At 49.5% G+C, this 15,529-nt stretch overlaps 1 protein-coding gene and 1 long non-coding RNA gene across 14 annotated transcripts in view; both read left to right on the top strand.

Annotated features, from left to right (window-relative positions):
• GATA4 (GATA binding protein 4) overlaps positions 1-7,362 on the top strand; it is an 85,028-nt gene extending 77,666 nt beyond the window's left edge. For all 13 annotated transcript variants that reach the window (XM_015144749.3, XM_077942966.1, XM_077942963.1 and 10 more), the window contains 3 exons: positions 2,441-2,528; positions 4,317-4,465; positions 5,658-7,362. In XM_015144749.3, coding sequence (XP_015000235.3) covers positions 2,441-2,528; positions 4,317-4,465; positions 5,658-5,840 — 420 coding nt within the window. In that variant the 3' untranslated portion in view covers positions 5,841-7,362. The remainder of the gene's footprint in view (positions 1-2,440; positions 2,529-4,316; positions 4,466-5,657) is intronic.
• Positions 7,363-8,625: 1,263 nt separating this feature from the next.
• On the top strand, positions 8,626-9,820 carry LINC02905 (long intergenic non-protein coding RNA 2905). Its single transcript, XR_013397044.1, has one exon. It is a non-coding gene; the product is annotated as a long intergenic non-protein coding RNA 2905 (long non-coding RNA).
• The last annotated feature ends 5,709 nt before the right edge of the window (positions 9,821-15,529 follow it).

Genomic DNA, 15,529 nt, shown 5'->3' with positions numbered 1-15,529 from the left:
AATGGTTAAACTATTATTCTTCAATATGGGAATGGTACAAGAAACTTATTGGGAAATATTATGTAGGTATTCAAAAGATTATATTCTCAGAAAATAAAAAAAATAAAATTACCACATGATCCAGCATACTATTTCTGGATATATACCCAAAAGAATTAAAGGCAGGGTCTCAGAGCTATTTGTACACTCCCGTTTACAGCAGCATGATTCACAAATGCAGAAAGATGGAAACAACCCGAGTGTCCATGGGGAAATGAACAGATAAACAAAGTGTGATATATATACACGTAGGATATTATTCAGCCTTAAAAACGAAGGGAATTCTGGCCCCTGACACCATGTGTCAAATCCATGGAGGCAGAAAGTAGAATGGAGACTGTCAGGGGCTGAGGAAAGGGGGAATGAGGAGTGATGTTTAATGGGTATAGAGTTTGAGTTTTGCAAGATGAGAAGAGTTCTGGGGATGGTGGTGAGGGCTGCAGAACAGTGTGAATGAGCTTAACACTACAGAACGATATACTTAAAAATGGTTAAGATGGTAAATCTTAAGTTACATGTATTTTATTTTACTGCAACTGAAAAAAAAAAGCATACCTAAGTGAATGGAGATTAACATGAGGGGAAGATTCTTCTGAGGCTAGAATGGGCTTGAACATTTGAGGCATAGCTAGGGGGATGGGGTGGGGGAGGACACCCTCCCACAAGATGGAAAATAGGGGTCTGGGTATAGAGTCACAGACAGATAGGCAGATGGTGGGGTAGGGGTGTGCAAATGCTGCCCCATCTACCCACAGTTAAATAGGAGGCAATTCAAGTTCACATATGCTGGTGCATTTCTCGCTTAACCATTCCATGTTCATGTCTCTGAAGCAGTAATTGCTTTTCTGTCTGTATTTGCAGGTGTGGCCTTTAGCGATCCCACATGGTAGACAAGCATAGCATAGAACAGGGGCTAAAAGACTCGGCTCAGCCTAAGAGAAACCAGATGTGGGGAAGGCACCCTGCGGTCCTGCTCCCCAGGACTGGCTTAGGCATCTGTGAATGGCTCTGGGGCCTGCCTCCCAACAGAACTGTGGTCAAAGTATTGTCCAGGGACATTTTATCTCAGAAGCTGGTCACAGGGCAGTCTCTAGAATAGTCTCTTACTGCTCCCCACCGTTCATAGACGCACCAGTGACTCCAGCCAGACCCAATGCAGTACAGAGCTGCTATAAGTAGAGTAATGTTACATCTCAGCTCGCTGGGGCTGTGACTGTTGAGGCCGATTTTCCCAGCACAATTATTGATAGCACCCCCGCACTCTCGCCCCTTTTTGAGACAGAGCCTTGCTCTGCCCAGGCTGGAGTGCAGTGGCACAATCCCGGCTTGCTGCAGCCTCGACTTCCTGGGTTCAAGTGATCCTCCCATCTCAACCTTCTAAGTAGCTGCAACTACAGGCATGTACCACCATGCCCAGCTAATTTTAAAACTTTTTTATAGAGATAGGGTCTCACTATGTTGCCAAGGATGGTCTTGAACTCCTGGACTCAAGTAATCCTCCCACTTCGGCCACCCAAAGTGCTGGGATTACAGGCATGAGCCACTGCGCCTGGCCTAGCACCCACTTTTTGTTTTCAGGGTCCTTGTGTGGATGATAAAGGCTTTTGAACATTCTCTCTGCTGCCTGAAACGCCTGCCTCTGTCTACTCAAAACCTTTTACAAACTCAGGTGTCACCTCCACCCTGAAGCCTTCCTTGATATCCTCATGTGCCCCTCCTTCCCACTCCTCACCCCAGGACAGTTTCGTGTTTCTCTGTCTTTTTATATCACCTACCAGAGTCCGGTTATTTCTGCTTGTCTATGAATTTCTGAGGGTAGGAACTGTGTGTCTTTAGTTCCCTATTCTCCAGGCTCTAGTAAAGTCCCCATCACATCACATAGGTGCTCGATAAGTTTTTTTTTTGTTTTTGTTTTTGCTTTTTTTTGAGACGGAGTCTCGCTCTGTGGCCCAGGCTGGAGTGCAGTGGCCGGATCTCAGCTCACTGCAAGCTCCGCCTCCCGGGTTCACGCCATTCTCCTGCCTCAGCCTCCTGAGTAGCTGGGACTACAGGCGCCCGCCAACTCGCCCGGCTAGTTTTTTGTATTTTTTTAGTAGAGACGAGGTTTCACCGGGTTAGCCAGGATGGTCTCGATCTCCTGACCTCGTGATCCGCCCGTCTCGGCCTCCCAAAGTGCTGGGATTACAGGCTTGAGCCACCACGCCCGGCCTGATAAGTTTTTTAAAAACAGAATTGGTTTCTTTCTTGCTGAATTCCAGGGGCCTGTGCACACCGTCTGAGCCCCAGCCTTTGTGGAGAGATTGCTTAGGTGTTGCCTTCTCGCAGCAGCTGTGTGTCTTTCAGTGCTGTAGCAGATTATGTAGAAATGGAAAACCATATATATTGACTTGTGACCCTCCAGGTCCCCAGGCCTCTTGCAATGCGGAAAGAGGGGATTCAAACCAGAAAACGGAAGCCCAAGAACCTGAATAAATCTAAGACACCAGCAGGTGAGGAAAATATCTGTGAGTGATTATGTGAATACGTCAGAAGCCCTCAGAGTGCACAAGAATCATATCTTCTGGGTTAGGCAGGCCAGCCCAGGCTGCCAGGGTGTGGTGACGGCATTGTACATCCCTGGCCTTTCAGGACAGGATGAAGAGCCCAACAAAAAAGTAACAATTGCCATGGAACGTATTGGGAGCTTTTGAAGCAGGCTCAACTCAGGCTGGGGTCTGATCATTGCCAACTGCCAAGATCCCAGTGGGCAGGCTGGACCAGTCGAGGGCCTACAGGAAAGAGGAACTTTACTCGGTCCCTTCGTCTTCGGCGCTGCAGCCACCCAAAAGCTCAGTTCCTTTCAATTTTCTCTGGGCTAACGGGGATCCAGGAGGACAGGGTCCAATTAATCATGTTCCTAACAGATTGATCTCTAAGCCAGTGGATAATTAACATCATGCAGTGCTTTGTGCTTTAGAAAGCCCCTTCAGAAACATTATCTCCATGAAAGTAAGACTCCATGAGAACCAGTTTATGACGCCATTTGAGTAACAAGCAAACTGAGGCTCATAGAGGACGATGATTTAACGAGGGTCATACAGCTGTTAATGGGTAGAGAATTAAAACCCAAGCTTTTATGCTTCCGGGTCAATGTTCTCTTCAATATACCACTCTGCCTTCTTAATTTCTGGATTAAGAATAAGGGCTGCTCAAAAGTTGGAGGCTGCAGTGACCTGTGATTGTGCCACTGTACTCCAACCTGGAGAGCAGAGCAAGACCCCATCTCTAAAAAAAAAAAAAGAACAGAGGCTGTTCTTTTTAAATTTATTTTTAGTAAATAAATTTATCAAATATTTATTAAATTTAAATTATATTTATTTGTATTTATTAAATTATATATAAATTTATGAAAGAACAAGGGCTGTTCTTTAATACATTTATGTTCCCTACCAAAACATTCCCCACTCAGTACGGCTACCCAGTTAAAGATTGGACTGGTCAGTGCTGCAGTCACAGAGAAAATCAATTGGCTGATCTGATGGAAAATGTATCTTCTAACCTAAGGCATGACAGAGTCAGATAAATTGGCCCTTTCCACTACCAAGGGCATGATCAAAGTTCTACTTTTCTAGATTCAACCACGGCTTGCCCCTTCTGGCAGGCATATTTCCTACCGGAATTTTCAGTGTCTCACACCTGTGGTCTTCCACCTCTCCTCCTGCTTCCCTACTGCTGCCAAGTACCCTACGTGCCCTGGGTAACCTTATTTCCTCTCACGTAGCAATCACAGGTAGAGAAGACATTCGGCTCCAGTGCACCATCCCCGGTCCAAAATTCCAAATCCGGGAAGCTAGATTTGGCAGCAAAACCTATTTTGAACAGACACAAGGCTGTTGATGGTCTCTGTTTACCCCATTCAGTATGATATTCACATGTTTTGCTGTGGGGATATTAATGTATTTAATTATAGGGTATTATCTCAGGCCCTGCGGGAGGTATTCTATAATACACAGTATTTGGACTTTTAAAAATTTGAATCTTCAAGTTGAATGAGGAAGAATTGTTTTTAAAAGTTTTGAATCCTGAAACCCATGTGGCCTCAAGGGTTTGCGATGAGCTAGGGGGAAGAAGCCATCCCTGTGAGAACTGTAACTGTCCACTGTAAGGACCCCTGCTGCTCTCCCTGACAAATGTAGAGAAAGCCATTAGCTCAGACCCATCCCCGCTGTCTCACAGGCTGCCGGCTGTTCATTTGTCCCTGCCGCTGATTTGGGTGTGCCGACTCTGCTTCATTCCAGGTCCTGCAGGCAGTGAGAGCCTTCCTCCCGCCAGCGGTGCTTCCAGCAACTCCAGCAGCGCCACCACCAGCAGCAACGAGGAGATGCGCCCCATCAAGACAGAGCCCGGCCTGTCATCTCACTACGGGCACAGCAGCTCCGTGTCCCAGGTACACGTCACGGGTGCGGCGCCAGGGCTGTTTGTGGGGAGGCCGATTGCAGAGTCCCAGGGGCCAGCCTAGTCTTGGGTGGGACTTGCAGCCAGGCCTCACAGGTGCAAGCAGTGAGCTACCCTGTGGGCTAGGAAGCTCCAGCCTTTGAGCTGCGTGGTGCCCTCAGGGCCCCTCGAGGCTAGGGGCATCTGCATCCGGCTGTATTTCAGGACATCTTGTCAAGCTATGGTGGTGGGGACACGATTATGACTCACAATTTTTTAACAGCTCCTCTATGCCACTATCTTTGGAAACAAAGAGAGGGGAGTCCGGGGCTGGCATACAGCATGGGTTGCAGGGGAGGAAAACAACACACAAGGACAGCCTGAATGAGACTGCCTGCTGGGGCGAGGGGAGGCGTGCTCCCGCTGTGGGAGGCAGAGCAGGGCTTCTCTAGGCAATGCCTCCTATGCGCAGGGAGGTGAGACTTCAACAGGAGAGGGTGGGGAAGGAGGAGGAAGCTGGCATGGGGAAAGGCCTGCATCCTGCAGAGGGCAGGGGGGGCAGGCTGGTGGGAGGTCACAGGCAGGATGCCACTTTCATGAGGCCCAGCTCTGCACGTGTGTCAGGGGACACCCGGGGCAACCCAAGTTCCCTCTTGTGGAGGATGATGGCATCTCAGCTTCCCTGCCTCGTCCCCTCTGCAGTTCCCTCTCTTGGGACCAGGACGCACCAAGCTTGACCACAGTCTCCTCTGACCAGCCCCTGCTGTTAATCTTGCCTCTGCTCTTAACTGAGAGAGGCTGTGTCTTAATGAGCTTCTTATTGCCTGGGAGAACCTGATCCCACAGAACCAGGGGCAGCAGGAGCCCCTTCTGGGCCGGGTGGATGGCTTCTCTGTTGGAAAGTGGATGTGGTAGTGATAGGATGATAGAAAGTGTCTCCTGTAACCATCAGAGCCTTCTGGGCAACCACAGTATCCACAGGCCCACCGGGTTCTCGCCCTGGTTGTATACTGTGCTCAGAAGCAGCAGATGCATCACCCAGACCCTTTGTGCCCAGATCACCGGGATCAGGAGAAACAGAGAGACGTGCTCCTTGGTCCCTTCCTGAGGGCGGGAGCCATCCTGGCGACATCTGCATAGTAGGGCACCCTCCCCTACCTCAGGAGTGTCTCCATGGGCCTCATCGTGTGCTTTCTGCTTTTCAGACGTTCTCGGTCAGCGCGATGTCTGGCCACGGGCCCTCCCTCCACCCGGTCCTCTCGGCCCTGAAGCTCTCCCCACAAGGCTATGTGTCTCCCGTCAGCCAGTCTCCACAGACCAGCTCCAAGCAGGACTCTTGGAACAGCCTGGTCTTGGCTGACAGTCACGGGGACATAATCACTGCGTAATCTTCCCTCTTCCCTCCTCAAATTCCTGCACAGACCTGGGACGTGGAGGACTGGGAAGAAGGAGGCCCTGGGCTCCCAGGGGCCGGCCTCCTCTGCCTGGGAATGACTCCAGAACAACAACTGGGAAGAAACTTGAAGTTGACGATCTGGTCAGGGGGAGCGGGTGTTGGATTTTCTCGGATGCCTGTATACGGTGGTGGGACTGGAGGGAGCCCAGCCTGCAGCACGAGCACGCTGCCTCTCCCTGTGAGTTGGAGAGTTCCTTCCCAAGATGTCCTTGTCCCCTGTGTTCACCGCTGTGGCCTAGACGGTGGGTTTCGCATTGTGTTTCCAGCACCGGGGATCTGAGAACCAGCGGAGGGCTGGGCCCTGGGACCCCTGCTCCAGCCCGAATGACGGCATCTGTTTGCCATGTTCCTGGATGGACGGTCCCCTGGGGAGAGGCCCCTGCCCCATCCATCCGCTTGAGAAACGGCACCGCCCTGCATCCCCAATACCAAATCTGACTCCACAACTGTGGGATGTGACAGAAGTGACCGAACACTTCCCTGGGGAGCTAGAGGAGCACTGCACCCGCCACAGAGCGCAGCCTCATCCACTGCAGCTGGCAACTTCTCCCCCAGGCACCTTCCCCTGCTGCGGGCCTTTGCTCCTTCACTTCCAACGTCTCTCAAAATAAAAGTCCCTCTTCCTGCTCTGAGTGATTCAGCTCTGCCTGCAGCTTGTACATGTCCCTCCCCTGGCAAAACCAGAGCTGGGGAGCTTAGCCAAACGGCCCCCCTCGAGTTCCCTGCAGGCCCTTCATTCACCCTGTCACACACAGAGGGGTTCTGAGTAAGAACAAAACGTTCTGCTGCTCAAGCCGGTCTGGCAAACACTCAGCCAGGCCTCGAGATCCTTCCGGGGAGAGTGTAAGTGGACAGAGTCCTGCTTGGGGGGGGCAGGAGTGTCCCAAAGGCTGACCCACCTGCTGTCTGCTCCTCCTGGCCCTTGGTCCGATGGCAGCCGGAGTCCCTCCGGACCTGCAGCCCCGCCTCGGCAGAAGTCTTTTGTCCAGGAGGCGAAAAGCCAGAGATTCTGCAACGCGAATTCAAAGCAAACAAACACAACACGACACAAGTCACGGAAAGAAAATGACTGCTAAGACATGGCAGGGGGCCTGGAGGGAGCCTCCGACTCTGAGCTGCTCCAGGATCCGCTGCCTTCTCCTCTGCACATTGCTCAGTTTCCGCCCCTGACGCTGGAGCTCATGGAGACTCCTTCCTCTTTCTCAGCAGAGCTGTAGCTGACTGTGGCATTACTACGCCTCCCCACACGCCCAGCCCCCTCACTCCAAAATCCTACTGGCTATAGCAGAGAATACCTTCGAACCAAGATTCTGTTTTAATCATCATTTACACTGTTTTCTTCCAAAGGCCCCCTCGTATACCCTCCCTAACCCACAAACCTGTTAACATTGTCTTAAGGTGAAATGGCTGTAAAATCAGTATTTAACTAATAAATTTATCTGTATTCCTCTTTCCCTCCTCTTCCCTCAGTGGTCTTCACTGGGAGGTTCAGCACTGCTGTTCTCTCCAGGGAATCTTGAGGCCATGGATCCACTGACCCACTCACGGCTGCTTCCTTTCTTTTTGGCCATTGGCTAAGGCTCCCTCTTTTGGTAGCAGTGGATCCTGAAAAGAACACTCATCCCAGCCCTGCTAATGTCAGACATTAGATGGGTGTCACCGCTGGGCTTTAATTTCCTAGGAGACAGTTGTACCTATCCATAAACAAAGTTCCTTGTGGTCCAACAAAAGTCGCTCAATGTATTTATTGATTTATTGAGACAGGGCCTTGCTCTGTTGCTCAGGCTGGAGTGCTGTGTGCCATCATGGACCTACTTGGCTCGAACGATCCACCTGCCTGTCTCTTCAGTAGCTGGGACCACAGATGCACACCACCATGCCCAGCTAATTTTTATTTTGTAGAGATGGGATCTTGCTTTGTTGCCGAGGCTGGTCTTAAACTCCTGGGCTCAAGCAATTCTCCCGCCTCGGCCTCCCAAAATCCTGGGATTAGAGGCATGGGTCACCACTCCCAACCATCTGAGGGCATTTTTAGAGCCCTCCAGACAACAGGGTCTGGAGCATGAGACTCCGCCTACCTGGAAGAAAATGTTCTCTCTAGCCACTTCCGACTTAAAACTGGGTCCCTCTAGGACAAGGAGCTCTTGCCATTTTATGGTTTGATCCGAACAGGCTAAGGGGCAAATGATGCCTCACAAGAATGAGAGAGAAGGCGGCACTTCCTCTCCTTTATCCATTTGTCTTCACCTCCTTAGGCCACAGGGGTGCTTAACCACTTCATCTTAAAAGTATGTGGAGTGGGGCCGGGCGCGGTGGCTCACCCCTGTAATCCCAGCATTTTGGGAGGCCAAGGCAGGAGGATTGCTTGAGCCTGAGAAGTTGAGACAAACCTGGGCAATGTAGGGGGACCCCATCTCTACAAAAAATTAGAAAATTAGCCAGGTATGGTGGCATGCCCCTGTGATCCCAGCTACTCAGAAGGTTGTGGGAAGATCACTTGAGCCCAGGAGGTCAAGACTGCAGTGAGCTGAGCTCATGCCACTTACACTTAAGCTTGGGTAACAGAGCAAGACTCTGTCTCAAACAACAAACAAAACCTTTTGAAACCCACATCAAGTCTTTTAACAATTAAGGAGCGCATTTATCTTTAAAATTAGACTTTTAAATGCCTCTAAGATAGGTGAGCAGTAACAAAGTTAATTTTAGCTGTGATTATGCTGTGATTGTGTTTGGCTTAACAGTAATGAAAATAAGTTTAGGCCGGGTGCAGTGGCTCATGCCTGTAATCCCAGCACTTTAGGAGGCTGGGGTGGGTGGATCACCTGAGGTTGGGGGTTTGAGACCAGCCTGACCAACATGGAGAAACCCCGTCTCTACTAAAAATACAAAATTAGCCAGGCATGGTGGTGCATGCCTGTAATCCAGCTACTCAGGAAGCTGAGGGAGGAGAATCGCTTGAACCCAGGAGGCAGAGGGTGCAGTGAACTGAGATCTCACCATTGCACTCCAGCCTGGGCAACAAGAGCGAAACTTCGTCTCAAAATAATAAGTTTACAGTCTCTGAATATGTACCAAATGGAGCCAGGGGTGGGGAGTATTAGGACAAGCCACCCACTGCAGAGCCCCCAGCTCTCACTCGTGGACTGAGTGCATGGGACACAGCCATTCGGAAAGCTCTTTCTTTCGGAGTAGGACTGGGTGTTCTGGTTTTGGTTTAATTGTTTTATCATTTTGTGACATTGGCACCTATTCTTCAGACTGCATCCTTGCCTTGCTTGCTTGAAGCTGGAGCACAAATGTTCCATCTCCCTGTAACAACACAAGTATGCATCATCCCTGCGAGGCTTAGCTTGAGAAGCGGCATCTCCAGGAACCTCCTTCTGTGGTCTGTCTGCCACTTTACACTGTTGCTCTCATTTCAGTGACTGAGGCCCTTTCCCTTATCCTCCAGGGACATGGTGCTGCTCTATAAGCTCTGACTCCAGTGTGACTTTCATATTGCTCCTCCAGATAGCAGTGGCAGTGGCATTTGCAAAAAGGCTGAGAACAAGAATAAAATCATCAAAGTGAAGATGATAGTAAAACAGACCTCATTTTTCAAAGTCCATTCTTTTTTCTGGTCTATGCACTGCCAGCTCACTCCTCTGGCTAAAACCCGGGGGTGGCGGGGGTTAGTTTTGCAGAAAGCACTGATGGCACAGATGTGCTCCAAGTTAACCAGAATACAAGAACCAAAAAAGCCTGTGAGACACTGGTGCTCATGACCGCAAGCTCCAGCTCGGGGGTTTTCAGATGAACACAAAAAGGGGGCTTCTCCCGTCCCAAGATGAGTGATAAATGAGGCACTTCTCATACACTCACACTCACTCCATTCCCTCTGGGATGACTGTCTTCCATCCTATAGCTGTGGCTGCTGTTCTCTGCCTGATAAACTTCTTTCCCTCTCCCTCCCTCTGACACAGAAACACACACAGACACACATACACACACACACACACCCCACTGGATCTATAAGCAGTTTGCAACAGGATGCACCAGTTCTAATCACTTTTCAAGTCAACTGAACCAGTCACAGCTTCCTAATCAGTGAATGACTGACATGGAGTTAATTCAGAAGCAGCTCAATACTATGGACAATACTAGTGAACAATATTAGCATAATGTTTGTACAAGAAAGATACCATAGTCTCTTGTGCTCCCTCTTCAAGATGAATTTGCTGAAAGTGAGTCGTAATTAGAGAGGTTAAAAAAAAAAAAAAAAAAATGGCTGGGCGTGGTGGCTCACTCCTGTAATCCCAGCACTTTTGGAGGCGGAGGCAGGTGGATCACCTGAGGTCAGGAGTTTGGTACCTGCCTGGCTAACATGGCGAAAGCCCATCTCTACTAAGAAAACAAAAAATTAGCCGGGCGCAGTGGTGGGCGCCTGTAATCCCAGCTACTTGGAGGGCTGAGGCCAAAGAATTTCCTGAACCCAGGAGGCGGAGGTTGCAGTGACCCGAGATTGTGCCATTGCACTCCAGCCTGGGCAATAAGACTGAAACTCCATCTCAAAAAATAAATAATAATAATAAAAACTGAGATTTATTGTTCCTCCTCTGTCCTTTTCCTTGAGAACTTAATAAAAATGGAAAATATCCATTACTTCTAGGGTTCTTGATGATCTAAAATGGTTAAGCCGGGATGGAGGATAGATGTGGTCAGTAAACACTGAAACCACGGAACCCTAACGAGGCCAGGGCTCTGCTGAGCAAATCAATGGGTCCAGAGTGCCCCTAACATGCTTTTCCGCTATAGCCTCTGAGGGGCCCGGGCCCTGCTGAAGACTCTGGGCTGGAATCCTCTGGGATATCCTCCACAGTCATCCATTGTATACCTTTCCTTGGGGTTCCTCAGAGTGGCTTCCAATCTTCCCACCAGCAGAGTCCCCTTTACCCACTCTCACCCCTGCCATGGGCCCCATTTTTGGTTTTGTTTTTATTTTTGAGAGTCTTGCTCTGTCCTCCAGGCTGGAGTGCAGTGGTGCAATCACAGCTCAGTGCAGCCTCCACCTCCCAGGCTCAAGTGATCCTCCCACCTCAGCCTCCTGAGCAGCTGGGACTACAGATGTGTGCCACCACCACATTTGGCTAATGTTTTTGTATTTTTAGTAGAGACAGGGTTTCACTATGTTGCCCAGGCTGGCCTCAAATTCCTGGCCTTAAGTGGTCTGCCCACCTCGGCCTCCCAAAGTGCTGGGATTAGAGGTGTGAGCCACCACACCCTGCACAGGTCTCATGTTTTGAAGTAGTTTTAACTGATCATTTGGGGTTTTCCTCATTTTTCATAGATCAAAAACAACTGCATGAAAATTATACCTCAATTTAAAAATGAACAAGCCAGGCGCAGTGGCTCACGCCTGTAATCCCAGCACTTTAGGAGGCCGAGGCAGGGGGATCATTTGAGATCAGGAGTTTGAGACCAGCCTGGCCAGTGTGATGAGACCTCATCTCTACCAAAAATACAAAAATTAGCTGGGGATGGTGGCAGGCGCCTGTAATCCCAGCTACTTGGGAGGCTGAGGCAGGAGAATCCTTTGAACTTGGGAGATGGAGGTTGCAGTGAGCCGAGATCCCACCACTGCATTCCAGCCTGGCTGACAGAAAGAAACTCCATCTCAAAATAAACAAACAAACAAACAAACAAAAACCCTAACTGTTCATCTCTGCTAACAAGTACCAGAGAGTCAGTACACCAAGCTGTGTTCCCGCCGAAGGCAAAGACATTCCATTTAGTTTCCTTTGTGGCCTTGTGACAGATAATAAATGGGTGGTTACTTAGATGCTTTCTGATGGTTTTCAATGGCTTGTGGGTTCCTCTGGGTCCTGGGGCCTCCAGAAGGGGCCACTGCCACACACACACACCTGGAAGGACCCTGTATCAATAGACACCTGCGCTTCTGCCTCCTCAAAAAAAAGGAGGGGACTGGAAGTGCCCACAACGGAGAATTCTGAGACCTGCCTTCCGGCTCAAGTTTGGTCATGGGCTGGCTGCGTGCTGTTGGGCCATTCACCCGACTGCTCTGACCTCAGCATCCTCATCTGCAAAATGGTTTGGCCTGGGCAGCTTCAGGTGTCCAAGACTGGACCAGCAGCTATGGAATCACAAATTGTAGGAAAATGACTCATCTCTCTCTCTGGGCCTCACACACTCTCATTGGTACAGATGACAGCTCAGGGCCCCAAGATTTGAAACTGCTCTTTCTGAAGACTCAAGATTGATGTCTTGGCCGAGTGCGGTGGCTCACACCTGTAATCCCAGCACTTTGGAAGGCTGAGGCGGGTGGATCACCTGAGGTCAGGAGTTTGAGACCAGTCATGGCCAACATGGTGGAACCCCATCTCTACTAAAAATACAAAAAATTAGCTGGGCGTGGTGGCGGGCGCCTGTAATCCCAGCTCCTTGGGAGGCCGAGGCAGGGGAATTGTTTGAACCCAGGAGGCAGAGGTTGCAGTGAGCCAAGATCACGCCATTGCACTCCAACCTGGGCAATAGTGCGAGACTCTGTCTCAAAAACAATAAATAAATAAATAAATAAATAAATAAACAAACAAACAAACAAACATTGATGTCTTGAGTCTCAAATGGAAAGCAGTGTTGTCATTGTGTCCCAATTAATAAGGTTTTTTAAAAAATGGTTCCAAGAGGCTGGGTGCGGTGGCTCATGCCTGTAATCCTAGCACTTTGGGAGGCCGAGGCAGGCAGATCACGAGGTCAGGAGTTCAACACCAGCCTGGCTAACATGGTGAAACCCCATCTTTACTAAAAATACAAAAATCAGCTTGGGCCTGGTGGCGCGTGCCTGTAATCCCAGCTACTTGGGAGGCTGAGGCAGGAGAATTGCTTGAACCCAGGAGGCAGAGGTTGCAGTGAGCAGAGGCTGCACCACTGCACTCCAGCCTGGCAACAGAGTGAGACTCTGTCTCAAAAAAAAAGGTTCCAGAATTATACATCCAAAGAGCATTGTTCCTCAAAGTAGCCTTGGAAACTAAACTTCTTCCAGAAGACAAACTGCTAGTGATTGGGCAGTTAGCACCCCTAAGTTTCCAACAGCTGGCCTGAGAGACTGAATGGAACAAAGAAAACTGAACTCTGCTAAGGAAAGGAAGCCCAGATTGAGATACCGTGCCTGACTCATTTACAAATCATGTCGATTTGAACCAGACCATCTGGTTCAAACCCTTTTGTGTCTCAGTCAAGGGAACTTGCCCCAATCCACAGAGCTGGTGTATTCATTGACCACCCACCCGCAATGGAAGGCCATGGGACCGACCTAGGGTACGCCCTTGCAGTTAATGCGCCTACCATGTGGGGGCGCACGTGTTCTCCCTTTCAGCTTCCACTGCAGCCTGAGTTTTCCAGCCGTCAATCCGTAAGCAGCCCCGAAATGCTGCCAGCAAAAATCACCTGCTGCTTATTGAACACGACTGCATGTCAAACGCTGCTAGCAGCTTTCGACAGCCGCAGGAAACACTTCCATATCCCCCCACTCACGTTTTGCACACAAAAAAGATATGGCCCACGGATTTTAAGTCGCTTGTTGAAGGTCACAGAGCTAGTACGTGCTAATCAGGGTTCAAACAACATCTATTTCACTCCGGAATCCGGGCTTTTATACCCCACTCTTGCGTCTCCTAAACAGTGGAAATCTACAAGCCGGGAAGCCCTGCCCAGTCTGGGATTAGAAGGCAGTCCAAGAGGAAGTCCTTCAGTGTCTTTCTAGAAGTTGAGGAGAATCCTTGGTTCCAAATTCTCCCAACTTACACGTAATGAAAGAAAGACCTAGAGACATCGGGGAATAGGGCTTACTGTCCACGGCCACATACCCCAAAAGAGGGGCAACTGGAAGAACCTCCAGAATCTCGCTCAGCCCCTGCTCCCATGACTCCTAGAGCCATATGGACCCTCCCGGTGTGCTTCAGAATCCCCAAACTCTCAGCAGCAGTTCAGTCCCTTACAGGATCCTAGTGTTTTTTCTCTTTCACTCCCTTCCTTGCATTCTTTGGGGCGCCTGTATTTTAATCTATTTTCATGTGCATTACAACTCTAGCTCTGTTGGAAAAAAACAAGGACACAAAGGCAGGGGGAGCAATGGGTTCCACGCCTCTTAGAAAGCTGGGCGCCGATCCTTTCGGAGCTGAGGCGCACTTCAGTGGGCTTGGAGGTTGCCCCACTCCAGGAGGCAGACAAATACTACTACTACTACTACTACTAATAATACAAAGAATAATTACTAAAACATTTAGTGATTGCTATACACCAGATCCAGTGCTGGAGACCCAGTGCAGTGACCAGACCCAGTGCAGTGATGGAGGTGAATCATTTCAAGAAATCCCACAGGGGCCAGGTGTGGTGGCTCAGGTCTGTAATCCCAGCACTTTGGGTGCCTGAGGAGGGGGCAGATCACCTGAGATCAGGAGTTCGAGACCAGTCTGGCCAACATGATGAAACCCCATCTCTACTAAAAATACAAAACTGAGCAGCATGTGGTAGCAGGTGCCTGTAATCCCTGCTACTTGGGAGGCAGAGGCAGGAGAATCACTTGGACCTGGGAGACGGAGGTTGCAGTAAGCCGAGATCGCACCACTATACTCCGGCCTGGGCAACAGACCGAGACTCTGCCTCAATAAATAAATAAATAAATAAATAATAAATCAGTGAAGTCATTATTTGCAGATGAAGAAACTGAGATACAGAAAGGGTGAGTTGCTTGCCCAGGCTCTCCCAGCTGAGTGGTGGGTTGTGGACCCAGGCAGCCTGGTATGGGAGCAGGTTTCTAGCCACTCCTCTGTGGAGTCACTCTTCCAGGCTGGCCTTTTCCAGGCAGATTATTCAGCCTTTTTGCCTTATAATGATGATTGCATATGCTTGCACAGCACTTGCATGTACTTACAGTTTGTGTGTGTTTCCTAGCTAATATCTCATTTAATCATTCACTCAACATGGATGAATTGAATCATTCACTCAATTTGTTGAGTGTCTACCAATCGCTGTGCTCTAAATTCTTGCTGCTTGTCAAAATGTAGCCCCCTAGGGCCGGGCGCGGCGGCTCAAGCCTGTAATCCCAACACTTTGGGAGGCCAAGGTGGGAGGATCACCTGAGGTCAGGAGTTCGAGACCAGCCTGGCCAACCTGAAGAAACCCCGTCTCTACTAAAAATACAAAAATTAGCTGGGCATGCTTGTACGCACCTGTAATCCTAGCTACCTGGGAGGCTGAGGCAGGAAAATCCCTTGAACCCAGGAGGCAGAGGTTGCAGTGAGATGGGATCGCGCCATTGCACTCCAGCCTGGGCAACAAAAGTGAAACTCCGTCACAGAAAAAAAAAAAAAAAAAAAAAAGTGGCCCCTAGATCAACAGCATCAGCATTACCCAGCAGCTTGCTGGAAAGGCAACATCTTGGGCCTGGTATAGACATTAGAATCTGCATTTAAACAAGGTTCCCAGGGGATTCATAGGCACATTGAAGTTTGAGAAGTGTGGCTTTGTAATATTTCTATAACACCATTTAATAGATATCCCATTTAATGAATAAAGTCAGAGATACTGTGACTTGCTTGTATCCCCAAAACTAATAATGAAGCA

The sequence above is a fragment of the Macaca mulatta genome, chromosome 8 (assembly GCF_049350105.2).
Source record: "Macaca mulatta isolate MMU2019108-1 chromosome 8, T2T-MMU8v2.0, whole genome shotgun sequence".
Classification (NCBI taxonomy): domain Eukaryota; kingdom Metazoa; phylum Chordata; class Mammalia; order Primates; family Cercopithecidae; genus Macaca; species Macaca mulatta.
The sequence above is the reverse complement of the archived record's forward strand: the minus strand, read 5'-3'. Positions and strand labels throughout refer to the sequence as shown.